Here is a 13,674-nt window from a genome sequence, read left to right as displayed (position 1 = left end):
TCCAAATCGACAAATTCCACGCATACCAGGGTGCTTGGTCGCGGAACGGTGGGTTTTTGACAAACTTGACACCGTTAATGAAATTTGCAGATGTAATAATTGCGAATGGAGTTTCAGCCTTATAGAGATATTTATCTCAGATTGGCGAAGCACAATGAGACTACAGCGAGATAACATTCACACTTACTCACAATTGAAAACGGCTTAAATAAATTGTTGATATAAATAGCGGGTGCCGGGAATTGAAAACCGCGCGCGCACGCACGCACCCGTATTAGAAAAACACACAATGAACGCATTTGCATAGCGCACGGTTTCCTCAGCTATGCTGGCCAAATATGACGTCCGAGGCCGCCTTTTATCACAGAGAGCGATGAGTCGTAAAGTCAGGCGAGACTTCGTAAAACGGCATCGGTCATGAAAGCGATTAGAGGGATGGCGGGCGTGTAATATGAATTCCAGTTGCGAATTGTTAGAACCCTAAATAGATCAAAGCTATTCTCAGATGTGGGGATCGTATTCACATTGCGATGAGTCGTGAATCGCTCCGAAGCATAGCGAGGGTATACGCTTGACATAGGGACCTTGAGCCATTGTTCAGGGTGGGCTGATTGTAAACACGGATATGCATGAAAGCTGTCACATTGAAATCTGTTTGACTGTGTGTTTGCACGCGTGATTGGCCTGCGAGGGAACTGCATTCAGCGACTTGCCCGTTTACAAATGGCTGCGAGCGAGCCACGGTACGGATTGCTCGTTACAGTTTGGTTTCATAATTCTCGAGCACACAGACTGAACCTTTTGACACGAGTGGGCGCTAGAGATGTGTAAATGCTTTAGTGAAATGATGCTAATGACCCCAACATACAGTCATATTTCACTCGCCTTGCTGTTAAACTGTCAAGCGACAAAACGCAATATTATCGCAACAAACATGTATTCATTACACTGGAGCCATTTTGAATGATGGAATATTATTATATTGAACGACCGTCGTCCGTGAACCTTTGACTGTAAACAGCAAAGCTTTTTTCTCAAAAACAAATGAGCAGATTCATTCGCATTTAAGCTGTCAAATGACACATATTCAGTATTTTTTTACGATTGATCTGGCCCAACAAGACGGCTGTTTTGCATGATATTTTCCCGCCCGTTTTGAAGGTTTTTTTCGGCGTCTTTTGAATTTTCAACTATTTAAGATGTTTGCAATCTTGTTTGCTTGTCAGTGCGCAATGAAAATCGATTGGATTTTCGATAAAAGCCATCAAACCCGACTTGCACCACGACACGCGGAAGTAATACTGTCACAGGGAGCGGTCAATATTGATAGCATTCATCATACATCTTTGTCAAAAGTTTTTTCCTTTTAATCATTTCAATTCCATCCCACTATGGGGACGAAAATGATGCAAACCCAACCCAAGGTAGTCTGGCTCATTTTCGGCACTTACTAGAGTAGAAAATGAATGCCGTAGGCTATTTTCTGTTCGAAAAATAAAATTGACAAATCTTGCGATCATGCATGCACCTAAAAGTCGCCGACAGCTGCCGATATTGGGTCGGTGACAAAGGAGATGTATTCAAAATGACAAAACGTTTCATTTGTCGCTGATCACCGACAACGGCCTTCGTCGATGATCGCGATATATGAAAACTGGCTTTCATTAACCAAGTCAGTTTTCTTCATGCGATATTTTTCGCGCCAAGCGCCATATCACTTTTGTCTTGAGCTCAGTCGCTACCGCAGACATCTGGAATAAATTGCCCAAAGACAAAAGAATAAATTCGCTGTAGTAGACAAGCAACGTATAACATTCTGGAAAACCCACTGGCGATGTCACTGTCGACTTGGGTCCCAAAATAGTTTGATTGACGGGAATCGTGCAATAAAAAGATGCAATCATGAACGATGCCAATGCATTGAAGATTGATCGTAGATAAATTGCGATATAAGTGTTGAGCCAGGCTCACGATAGTCGAAAGAAACGATGCATTTTCCATTGTCGGTATACTGGCCTAACAGTCTGTCAATCCGTCTTAAAGTGCGCGAGTTACAAGGTTTACTGGGACACAAGATGTTGGTTTTGAAAATGCAAAATCCTAATCAGGTTATGGTGTTATCTTAACGAACATCCCCCTTTCTATTACGTTTACATAACATTACAATTTGGGGCGACTAAATTTAGAAAATTATCATTCAAAGATATGGGGCTTTTAGCCGCACTTGAGGTTATATGCAAATGCATTCATTATTCGACCTCCCTTGAGCTAGTGGAAGCAATTAGGATATCTTTGCTAACAGAAGTGAGGAGTAATTTCTTTGCATTAAAGCGAAGAATTTCTACAACTAATTTTAGAGTTGGTACAACGTATATTTAGCCTTCAACTCAGACCTTATCGAAGAAACTGCACACTAATATGTCATTTTCAACAACACCTTACGTCCTTACCACCTACACTTAACCTAATCCTCTCTTAATCTTCTTGTGATAATCCGGAAGATAAGAGGTTTCTAGGCGGAATACGAACTAGGTCACTGTTTCGAAACCCCGACTTTCTTTAAATAGTAATTCAGAAGGACTCGACTACACCTCATCACTCTTCAGTATATAATCATACCCTCTTTCCTGGCGTCTCTGTACAGCGTTTCCTTATCATCTCATCCTAATCTTTTATTTCTATTTCCCTGCATTCCTATTGTATGCTCAATCCACTTCCCCGCCTGAACTGACCAAAGGAACCCGTGTCCAGACTCCGTAAAGGTGAAGCAATAAACGTGTAAAACGTACTTTCGGAATTTTTTTATAAATCAGTATTACACTCGTATTAATTATATAATTAGTATTACTTTCAAATTTCATTAATTTTGGGATGCTCATTTCAGTTATACTGATAAATATTCTTATAGTTTTAAATTTATTTAATAGGAAGTATTGCCTATATTAAATCATGGTTACACTGAGTTGCAGAATATCAAACACTATACCTAAATTAGCATGCATTGAAATATGTTTTTCGGCAGACCCAAGTTATGGTTTTAATTCTAGATAATCGGCTCTCTATTGCGATTTTAAAAAAGGCAAAAAATCCCATGTAAAAGCGAAGCCTGTAATTACATGCAATTATTTTCGTGATGTGGAACGCGTTTTTATACGATGTTGAAAGTCATCGCATTGCATATTTTCATCTCTGTCCCACGTTACAACTCAGATAGCAAGAACCAGTAATGGTCATACCTTTAATGTGACGACAGACATTAAAAGCAATCCATGAGAAAAATGATTTTACGATTAATTGATTGCTAATGTTATATTCTAATTTGTTACTTAGAAAAGCTGTCATGTTTGATGTGAGAAAACACGCTAGGTGTTCCCCAGAAAGAGCTTTCGCCATTTCGTGTCGAAAACCGAGGTACTGCGCCGAAGATAAGCCTCGTCGCATTCGAAGATATTCTAATTTCGTGCAAACCTCGACCGAGCCAACAGCTGTGTTCGAGCTTCAAGCTCTTTGCGCTAAGCATTTCTGGAAGTGTCCAAAATTAGCCAAGAACGGCGTGATTGAAGAAATTTGATAAGCCTTATCATTTTATCGCTTGAAGTAGGTAGGCTAGTTTATTGCAAACATTTGACCTGACCAGGCTTCAATAAAAGGAATGAGCCTTTATGAGGACTGCGTGCTTCACTTTTCGATTGATAATAAAAAAGACACACAATTTGTGCCCGAAAAAAAACACAGTTTCAGCTTGTGCATACATGCAAAGCCTGGCTTGCTTCATTTATGTATGCATGCACTGGTGCATGATTTGCCCGCCATTATTGCCTCGCTCGAGTGGTGATCATCACTCTACTATAAAAGCGTATCCCTTTGGACTGAGAATTCGAGCTAACCTCTCAGACACCCCCTAAAGATCAAAATATTTCTCAAAAAGCGTCAAGTCTCGGCTGCATGGGAGCACTTAAAAATCGCCACAAATTCCAGACCAATCTCGAGAATATCTTTTCAAAAATCCCGAAAAATCCAAGAGATTTTCAATATCCCAAAAATCTAGGACACTCCTTGAACTTGAGAAACAAGAGAACTATATATGTCTATGAAGTTCAGGGCAGAAGCAATAGCTGCAAGACGTTCCTTGTCTAGGAGTTTATTGCATGAACTCAAAAAGCTATCCTGCCATGCATGAAATCATCTAACCACAGCAAGCAAGATTTGTATAGCATGACCTGTATACTTAACCTTCATGCAAAATGCAAAATTATATGATTTATGGTAGCACTTGAATCAGGGCATCTAAAATTTTGTTTGGGGCAATCTGGACACTATAAAAACCGCGTATGTCTCGAGATCTTTATTTCTAACTGAAGCCAAGGCTAGCTAGACACGTAACAAAAGCTAAAGGCTTTCGGATAAGGAAACCTTAGGAGAAATTAATGAAGTCTTAACGAAAATGCAAGCGATTGTATCGCGTTTCCTTGCATCTTGCTATATACGCATAGGGCCGATTTCCACCGCCGATACTTTTCGCGCGAAGGGAATTTATTTTTCTGCTTTTCGGCAATTTGTTCCAGATTGTCGAGTGCTCTGAAACAATGGCAGAGATCCGTTCTTAAAACTCAGATATGTTAAATTCGGGGTAAACGCTTCCATGACATCCTGGTCGGTATAAGTGTATAGCAAATTGCCGTGGAATATCGCCTCAGAAGTCAGAAGAGTTGGCAGACAATGGCAAACTGTCATGTAGAAAGATTTACTTGCCTAGTGGAGCCGCCATGACGGAAAGGCTGGATCGAGCTCAAAGTATATGTCAGCGTTTTGCATTTTGGAGGCCGATAAATACTGATGCGTTTTCACAAAACATAAAACTGTGCTGTAGGATGCTTGAAGATGTGGAATTTGGAGGATAAACTATTAGCCCACCTTGGCGATTTAAATAAACAACAACCTATCGATAATTTAAAAAGGAAAATAAAAGAAAAAAGCAAGTTTTCAAAGGAAGAAACACATCTTGAGAATGTGATGTATGATTCAAAAAAGGTGTCACGACTGTAGACTTCCTACTTTAGATTTCATATTAAGACAGAACGACTGAAATAAAGTCGGAAATGTAACATTCCTCATTTTCGGAATTGTTTTTGAACTTCTGGGTGCAATTGGATTCCGGCGCAGTATTTTTGTCGCCGCGAAGCGAGCCACGAAGCCCGAATTAGTTGTCAAGAACCAGAAGGATTTCCACACGATCATGAACAATACCAAACTGGATCTGTTAATATGTACTTTAATGCACATTCTTGACGCCAACCGTATGTTCCATCCGTTCGCGCCTTGCTACTTGACTGTACAGCCACTGATTGCCGCATATTTTCGGGTTTTAACAAAGGGTTATCCTAATGAGTTCCCTCAAGTTTCTGTTGACAACTTCGCATTGTAATGGATGAATTAAGTTTGACAATGTAAAAACGCCTGACAACGGCTATAATCAAGGAGAACGACAACAGTCGTTTACGTCTTAATATGGAATTGTCTTTCCACAAGACAAAAGCCGGAACAAAACTGTCAAGGGAAACCGCAAAACCATGCCAAAAACGCCAGGTGTTTATAAGTTTATTACCCGTCTGGATTGTTGACTCTAAAACACGAGCACTTGATATTCAGAGCTTCAATATCATCCTTTCTTATTCAACAACCAAACATAATTTCAATTTCAAACAGGTAAATTCTCACCTCTCAGTTATTCAAAGATGTACATAATAAGATTTATATGCTCTATCTCTCCTATACTATACGGTTTGCTATTATCTACGAAATTGTTACCTCCACGATGTTGACACCCCTACGAGGTTTGTCACCATCCGCCCTTTTTCTTTTTCGGCCGTTGTTTTTTCTTGCTTGCTTGGGGCTGCTGTTGCCGGGGGGGTACAACTCCAGTCGTCGATGAGCCAGAGCCACCGGGAGTTCCGGGGGGAGAGGCCGCAGTTTTGGGACTTGGTGCTGCCTTCGCAGAGGGCCTGGACAGAGTTGAACAATAATCAGTCAGATGGTGTATACCGTTACAAGCGCCATTACTAATTCTAATATGTTCGATTCAAGACGATTTAGAGGTCGTTGTTAAGCACCCCTAACGACAAATGAGTGTACTTTCTGATTCATTTCGCTCTTCTGCAAGGGTTTTACCCATCGGTGGACAAAAAGGGTACTTACTACCTTATACTGATTCAGCAAAAATTTTTCCTAATCTCAGAAGACTTTACTCGTCGGTGGAAGGGTTTACCAACATATTTTGAACCGACTAAAAGTTAAATTATCTGCAAGTCATTGTCTCTTGTTGACACATTAGCTGGCAACGACTACAGCGAATCGGATCAATTCGACTAATAAATATACTTACGATTCTTGAGAAGCTGTAGCCCCTTGAGTGCCTTTGCCTGAGGGGAAATACAAATGAAATGTTAAACTACTGTTTTAGGTCTTCCCCTTATGACCAACTGCAGAAAATCAAGCACGAATCTTCCGTACCTATTGCACCGGTAGCCTTCTTCTGTCGTTTGCCTTTGAAATACGACCTTTCACGTCGAGGTAGCCAGCGTTCTGGGTCAGGATCTACCTCGGGATTGTAGTTCTTCGGTAGCTTTCCTGAGAAACGACATGAAGTTATCGATGGTTATGCTGAAGTTGAAAATTTTCTCAACTTTTCCCCCGCCTCAGGCTGTGTATTCGGCTATTCGCTCAATCGCACGTGGAGGGAATATTTGCATGTTATCTTAAATTTTGCCAGGGATGAATAAATTAGTTCACCTTGACTACACTCGATTCAGTAGATAACATGCAAATATTTCGCAAGCGAACTACTGGGTCAGTCAAAGAAAAACTGATATTTTCCTCTCCGTCACATGTTTATTACCTGGTTTCTTTTTCCTTCGTCGCTTCACAACAACATCTTGCCTTGAATGATAAGGTACAAAGATGTTAACTTATGTTCATGAACTGTCACACGAAACAACTTTCAACTGCAACTTGCAATGCAAATTAGACTATAAAATTGATTTCTTTAGAGCCTCTGCAAATTACATCATGCGAAACTTTTCCAAAAGGAGTTTTTTGGTGTGTAAAGTTTTTTCATGTAACATCGCTTTTACAAGAAGGCAGAAACTTCTTCGGGAAGATAGCAACTTGAAGCCGGAAAACTTACTTCTCCTCTGTCTTTGGTTTCTCTTTCATCCCGTCCGAGATCAGTTTTGCTGTTTTTCGCGTATAACGCGTGCCCAGCGATACTTCCAGGGCATTCACATCAACCTCGTCTCCCTCCAGCGGTGGCAGCTTCATACTGTATCTGTTTTTCATAGCTAAGGAAAACTGACTTCACCGACCGTATTCACTAAAGACATGCCCACCCCTCGCTTAGAACAAGCTTCGAGCCTGATTATGTGCATAGTGCCAACGACAACAGACAGGATGCATAAATTATCGACTGCGTCTCAGTGGACTCTGTATGTAAACTGGAACGATAACTCGTTCGCCATCTTTGAAGCCAGTTAATATTGATGGACCAGTGTCAGTGTATTTTTATTGTTTTTGTCAATACGGTTGACGACCGCACCGATACAGAAAGAGACTGGCACCCCGATTCGGCATCAAAGATGGCGGTCAAATAAGCGTCAGTTATCGTTCCAGTCTTTTTTAGAGTTCAGTGCTGCCTGTAGTTTAAATGGTTTGCAATATTGATCTCATCCATTGTAGGTGAAGGATACTGCTCTGATTTTTTAGGATCAATCTGAGAGTACGCGGCAACCAGATGTGCGATGGTCTTCAGATCATCAGGATCTAAACTGTGACGGTAAAAACACAGCTTTTAGAGAAGCGACTAAACTTTCCGTTACACGCCTAATTATAATGGTATTGAAGATCTCTTACTTCATACACAAGACTTTATAGGACTTACTCGTGCAAATACTCGAGAACTGCGACAGCTTCCTTGGTTTTCCCCCTTTTTAACTTGTACGCAACGTTCTCTCGTAAAAGCCTCACTAGTTCCTCTTGGTCACCAACCGTCTAAGCATGCGCATGAGAAAATCAGGTTTAGGCACTGGATTCTAGTTAAAGCCTTGTGATCTCAATGAACACAGGAACGATAAACTATAACTGCCAAATTCGTATATATTTTTGGATATCCAAAGGTAAACCTTTTTAACGCCAAAAGAGACACTGTGATCCTTACCTTATTTGTCTTGGCATACGCTACTGCGTCGTCGAGCACTTGTACAGCGGCGTCTATATCACCAGCATGCGTGTAAAGGTTGACCAGTAAAGCGACGACCGCTGGACGATGTTTGACGGTCTCAATAGAGCGTAAGCGCTTGCAAGCTTCGAGAGAATTCCCAAGGATGAGATGAAGTTGCACGATGGCAAGAGAGACTTGCATTGAACACCTCGCGCGGACCTCCACGTGTTTCTGAGAATGCCACAAAAGTTTCGCAAAATTAGGGATTTAGGGTAAATTAAAATAATTAAATACCAATCCCCCCCGGACCAAGCCAGCTACTGTACTGTATGTGACATTTTCAGGATATACATAATAACCTTGGTGATCATGTAACTCAACGTCTAATACTTGTAATATGGTTTGGACGGTACTTTCCCCCCTTCTTCGTTGCATTTTGTCATTTTTTTGTTCCTAGTACCCGGATATTCCTACCAGCAGATACGCCCGGTGTCACAGTCTAGAGGAAGACTCAGGGGGGGATTACTCAGACCACTACACTGCCACAAAGTTCAACCCTATTTTATCGCATCAGATTTTGATTTTGTACCTATTTAAAAACACACACAGAAATACACTCACCTCAAGCATATTCACAGCATCCTGATGTTGTTTCTCACGAAACAGCAGAGCCGCTTGTATAAGAACCGGGAAATCGCTTTCAGGATATTTCGCTTCGAGCTCTTTTGCAGCCTTGCGGCATGCATCGCTCTGAAAAATGAAATTTTTTCAGAACTTTCCTAGATCTGAGGACGTTATGCAAAACAGTTAACTAATGATACAATTTATATAACCAAACTTTACATTGTTCTTACCTGGTTACTGTACATTAATACCAAGCACTTGTTGAAAGCAATATACTGTTTCTGGCGATCATTCAATTTTGTCTCAATACCATCAGCAGTTGCAACCTTAATCTTTTTCTTTGAATCAAATATATCCCTGTCCTGTAAGTGAATGTATTTTACTTCATATACTGTATTTTCACTTACATGCCAAAAATTTGTAATTTCTGAATGATGTCTTTTTAAGATGAAGACTACTACGCACCTTATTCAAACTCACAACATTGTTTGAAGCCACTGCACTGATAGCAATATCATTTGGTCTTAAGAGTGAAATATTTCAGGAAATACTGTATTAAGCAACATTACGAACTTGATAGAAATTCAAAGCATTATCATCCGCACCTGGACTTAAGAACTTGATTGTATAATTTCATAGCCTCGTCATCTTTTCCCAACATTTGACATGTATATCCACGCTGCACTCTAAAAAAACAAAAACTGATTTGGAATAACAGAGCAAAAAGTGGAGTACCTTCAACCTGGAGTGATGCAACTTACAAAATCTAAAGAACTAACTCAAAATCAAGCATGCATATCCAAGTAATTCAAAAGGTTGGCCACCTCAAGAAAAAATAATATCTACAAGGAAGATATTGATTCTGATATTGTGTAAGGATAAAAACTCTTTAAATGGTACCTAAGCACTCCAAGTTCAGATTCAATCTCTTCTTCAGTGACATCCTAAGAAAATGCAAGAAATTTGTCATTAAAAAGTCCAATACAAGTCCACAGTTTAAAAGTTGATGGGAAAAAACAAGCTTAAAAAAACTAACCCCTTCTTCTTCCATTGACTTCTTACAGAGATCTACAAAAGTGATTTTTTATAATATTGATTTGTCATGGTAAGCACATTTTGAATGAAAACAATTGGGCAACCGGATTGTCCACAGTATACCTTCAGCCGTTAGCAATTTTCTGCCAGCTGTTTCCATCTCGCCATCAGCAATTGATAGGCATGCTGCATTGTAACATAGCTCATAAGTGTCTTCTCTTAAACCTTCACAATTCTAAACAGCAGAAAAATTATCTAACTGAATACCAAAGGACATAATTATTCAATCTGTTATTTGTTAATGTTGGTTGAATTAGCAAAAGTTTCAGTCATCACAAAAAACTCACCACATCAGTTTGTCCTAGCGAACGGGATGCTGCAACAACTGCTGCAAGGTTGGTCTCACGCTCATCACCAAAATCATCCTGAATCAATGATACAAGATGTATTCAAATAAACAGTTTGAAAAATGTACACCATAATGATAACATAATATACTTGAAATATAATGCCTTGCCTGTGAATTTTTTATGAGGTCAGTGTATAGTTCATAACATTTCTTATATTCTTCAAGTCGATAATACTATCAAATAGTAAAAGATATGTTCATCAACAATCATTTCAAACTCAACATGAATATCTAAAATTAAAATCCAACTTAAAATAGTATTAACTAGAATCTATTGTTCATTGGGAATTTTGTAACACATTGTTACTCTTACAAAAGAAATTTTCATAAAATGTAGTATATCAAATTCCTAGAATAGATGAGAAATGCATTTAATACCACTTGTGCAAGAAGTTCTTTTTCTCTTGGTGATGGGTCTGCAATAGCTTTCAACAATTCCAGTGCTTCGGTTGTTTTATTCAGCCGATACAGACAATAAGCTTCTTCAAAAGGCAGTGAGATCCTGAAAGAAGTTTGTCTTTTTTAGACCTTGTAATACTCTATCCTTTTGGGAAGTGTAAAGAAGGGGCACTGGGATAAAGTGTCCCCCTAAAGTGTCTTTCTGAAACGTAAAATTTTCATCTAATTTCAGATTTTCCCAGTGGACAAACAGTATTTAAACATTCGCGTAATGACTTTGTTTTGATAATTTGATACAATATTTACTACTTCTTGGGAGGCGAGGGTAACAAATTTTGTAAACAAAGATTAAATTTAAGTAATTAACAGATCTATTAAAGGCGTACTCACCCTTTTTTAACACGAGAGGACTTCAAAATTTGCGAAGCATCGTGAAATTTTCCTTGCTGCATAAAGCAGACAATCTTACATTGAAATGCATCTTTATCATTTGGTACTTTCTCGAGAACTGTAATAAAAGATCACGAACAAAAAATCAAACCCTTGCAGTTTAACCCGACAAAAACTCAAGAGGTACAGCTAGTGAATTCTAAAGATAATGATCTCTTACTTTTGTTGGCAATCTTCAACCCTTTTATATAATTTCCACTTTTTTCGCACTGTTCAAGATCGCTGAACAGTTGGGAGACCTCGCTTGCGGCAGCCATATTGGAAAACTGAACACACGAGCACCATTTGTTCAGCAAAAACACGTCAGAACATATGCGCACGCTTTTCCGAATGTAAAAGACACGTCGACCAGCAGAACGTATATAGTTCAGTGAGTTCAGTGTGCTAGAGTGAGATGCATGATGGGAGCGACGAAAAAATCATTCCCATCACGCACAGTGGCTACGAAAATTATTCCCAATTCCCATCATGCACTTTTATTCATTGGGTCTAAGAAACATCAAACTAGTCCATTATAAGAAAACTTTTATTTCTAATCACTCTTTGATCCCACTAGGAAGGAACTTCCCAAGACTATAAAGGGCCAGGGTCACTAACTTTCAAAATGATCTCTTGACTCAATAGTTTCTTGGAGTCATTAATATTTCAAATGCGGCATCATCACAAAATTTTACTGATTTGTTTGCAGAGGAAATCACACAATGTAACTAGGAAACAAGGTTGTGGTTGTTTCAAAGCATCTTTCAAAGCATCGTTGTAATTCCCTTCAACAATAATCTATATTCCCCATTCAAGCTTAAACTCTAAGTGATGTTCTTTTGGAATGAACCCGAACAACATCTTTCCTCTCAAAATCTGCTTGGCAACAAATGCATTGTTTTGTTTGTATTGCACATGTCAGACATTGACGACACATTACATGTTGACAAGGTAGTTGAAACAAAACATCTGTTTTCCCCTCATGGGGACATCCCCCGTGACTTGACCCAGTTGTTGTTTGATTGAAGGAAGATTCAACTATGGATGATGTGTTAACACTTGGGGTATCCGTTGACTTTTGTCCAGAATTTAACACATTTTCTAGTGCAAGATCCAAACTGCTTGGTTCAACTGAAATATGCTTCTCTTTCCCTATGAATAAAACAAAAAGCTAAGGAAACTGCCAACAATGTTTTTTTATTTACCGTTGCTACAAATACATACAGCTTGTATAAAATTAATATCAATTTAACTAACTTGCATTAGGACTAACCTGGGTTTTGCCTTTTCAAAGATGGTTGTTCAACATTCATCTCACATGCCTTTCTTTTACCAGAGCTGATTTTATGCTTGTGTTGCCTCAAGATAGCATCAAACTTTAGTTTTGCTGTACTTTTGCAATCTGATGAAGAGCCCACAGTACGACCAAATTCGTCCAACTTAATATTAGCTGACAACAGAAATCTGTCGATCCTATATTTCAAAGCTGCATTTGGGACAACCTTGGAGCCTAGAGGTATGCCTGTGAAGGGATCACTTGGCTGCCGTCCCCAATTTCTTTCAGTTGCAATGTGCTTCTCCAAAGTGGAGTTATCAATGGTATTTCCGGAGGGCAAGAGAATAGGTAGTGTCATAATGTTAAATGTGATTGGATCAATGAATTCTGCTGGCACATTATCAACTGACGACATATCCGTACATGGATCATTTTGACACACAGGTTCCGAATCGTTTGTTTTGCTAGAGGTAGCAGTGCATTCCTTAAATACAGTGCCTTCCCTCTCTTGTTTCAACCTCAAAGTTACACATCTTGCATAATCTGCCACAAATTTACTATTATTTCTTGCCGGTTTTCCAACAACCTCCAAAGCACCAAGACATGGAACAGAACCTTTGTGAACTTGGGTGATACGAATCCACAAATGCGAGGTGTTGTGAAGTCGATTGCCTTGCTGTAAATTGCAGCTTTGGATACCAGATGGTGAGAGACCAAGAATTCTACTGCTAAACTCATTGCCTTTTGCCTCTTTAGAACAAGGATTCACAAAATTACCAACTTTTCCTTCAACCATCCGAACTCTCAAAATCTGATTAAAGAGAGTTTTCAATTCTTCTTTGATATTGTTTGCATTTAAAACATGCTGATATGAATGAAAAGCCTGATCATTTGGTTTGTTAGGACCATTTTGTCCATTTACATTTGGATTTGAACAGATCTTTCCCTCACTTTGTCTACCACAACATTTTAGGCTTGCTGATAGGATTTCTAGACCGCAAATCTTCTGTGCACCAACTTGGGGGTTCACATTTATGGCGATCACGTCGATTGGAAACGGAAAACTGATCAAAATAGATACAACGGGTTTCACAAATCGTTCGGCCAAAAATCCGCGCCGTTTTTTAACGTTGTCGCGAGAAATAAGGTTGCTGACTTCGTATCCATCGCTGCTGATTGTATCGCTCTCGATTCGCGTGTCCCAAAGAGCGTTGCTAAAATCTGCGATCATCTTCATGCAAAATAGGAAACAATTTTAATATTTCACTCCTACAAATGTCCGCCATCTTG

At 39.4% G+C, this 13,674-nt stretch overlaps 2 protein-coding genes across 2 annotated transcripts; both read right to left on the bottom strand.

Moving 5' to 3' along the window:
• Positions 1–5,586: 5,586 nt before the first annotated feature.
• Positions 5,587–11,412, bottom strand: LOC114516012 (signal recognition particle subunit SRP72-like). Its single transcript, XM_028535357.1, has 20 exons — positions 11,290–11,412; positions 11,070–11,187; positions 10,659–10,782; positions 10,389–10,454; positions 10,219–10,296; positions 9,995–10,106; positions 9,873–9,904; positions 9,737–9,780; positions 9,442–9,522; positions 9,302–9,359; positions 9,067–9,198; positions 8,834–8,962; positions 8,210–8,443; positions 7,934–8,043; positions 7,743–7,820; positions 7,184–7,324; positions 6,896–6,936; positions 6,511–6,627; positions 6,383–6,419; positions 5,587–6,002 (listed from the first exon to the last, which is right to left on the bottom strand). The coding sequence occupies exons 1-20, from the start codon at positions 11,384–11,386 to the stop codon at positions 5,840–5,842; spliced, it is 1,992 nt and encodes a 663-aa protein (XP_028391158.1). The 5' UTR covers positions 11,387–11,412; the 3' UTR covers positions 5,587–5,839.
• A 258-nt stretch (positions 11,413–11,670) lies between these two features.
• Positions 11,671–13,667, bottom strand: LOC114516036 (RING finger protein 37-like). Its single transcript, XM_028535386.1, has 2 exons — positions 12,382–13,667; positions 11,671–12,260 (listed from the first exon to the last, which is right to left on the bottom strand). The coding sequence occupies exons 1-2, from the start codon at positions 13,619–13,621 to the stop codon at positions 11,926–11,928; spliced, it is 1,575 nt and encodes a 524-aa protein (XP_028391187.1). The 5' UTR covers positions 13,622–13,667; the 3' UTR covers positions 11,671–11,925.
• Between the last annotated feature and the right edge of the window lie 7 nt (positions 13,668–13,674).

Source organism: Dendronephthya gigantea, unplaced genomic scaffold (assembly GCF_004324835.1).
Source record: "Dendronephthya gigantea isolate DGI-Jeju-01 unplaced genomic scaffold, DenGig_1.0 000005F, whole genome shotgun sequence".
NCBI lineage: Eukaryota > Metazoa > Cnidaria > Anthozoa > Malacalcyonacea > Nephtheidae > Dendronephthya > Dendronephthya gigantea.
The sequence above is the reverse complement of the archived record's forward strand: the minus strand, read 5'-3'. Positions and strand labels throughout refer to the sequence as shown.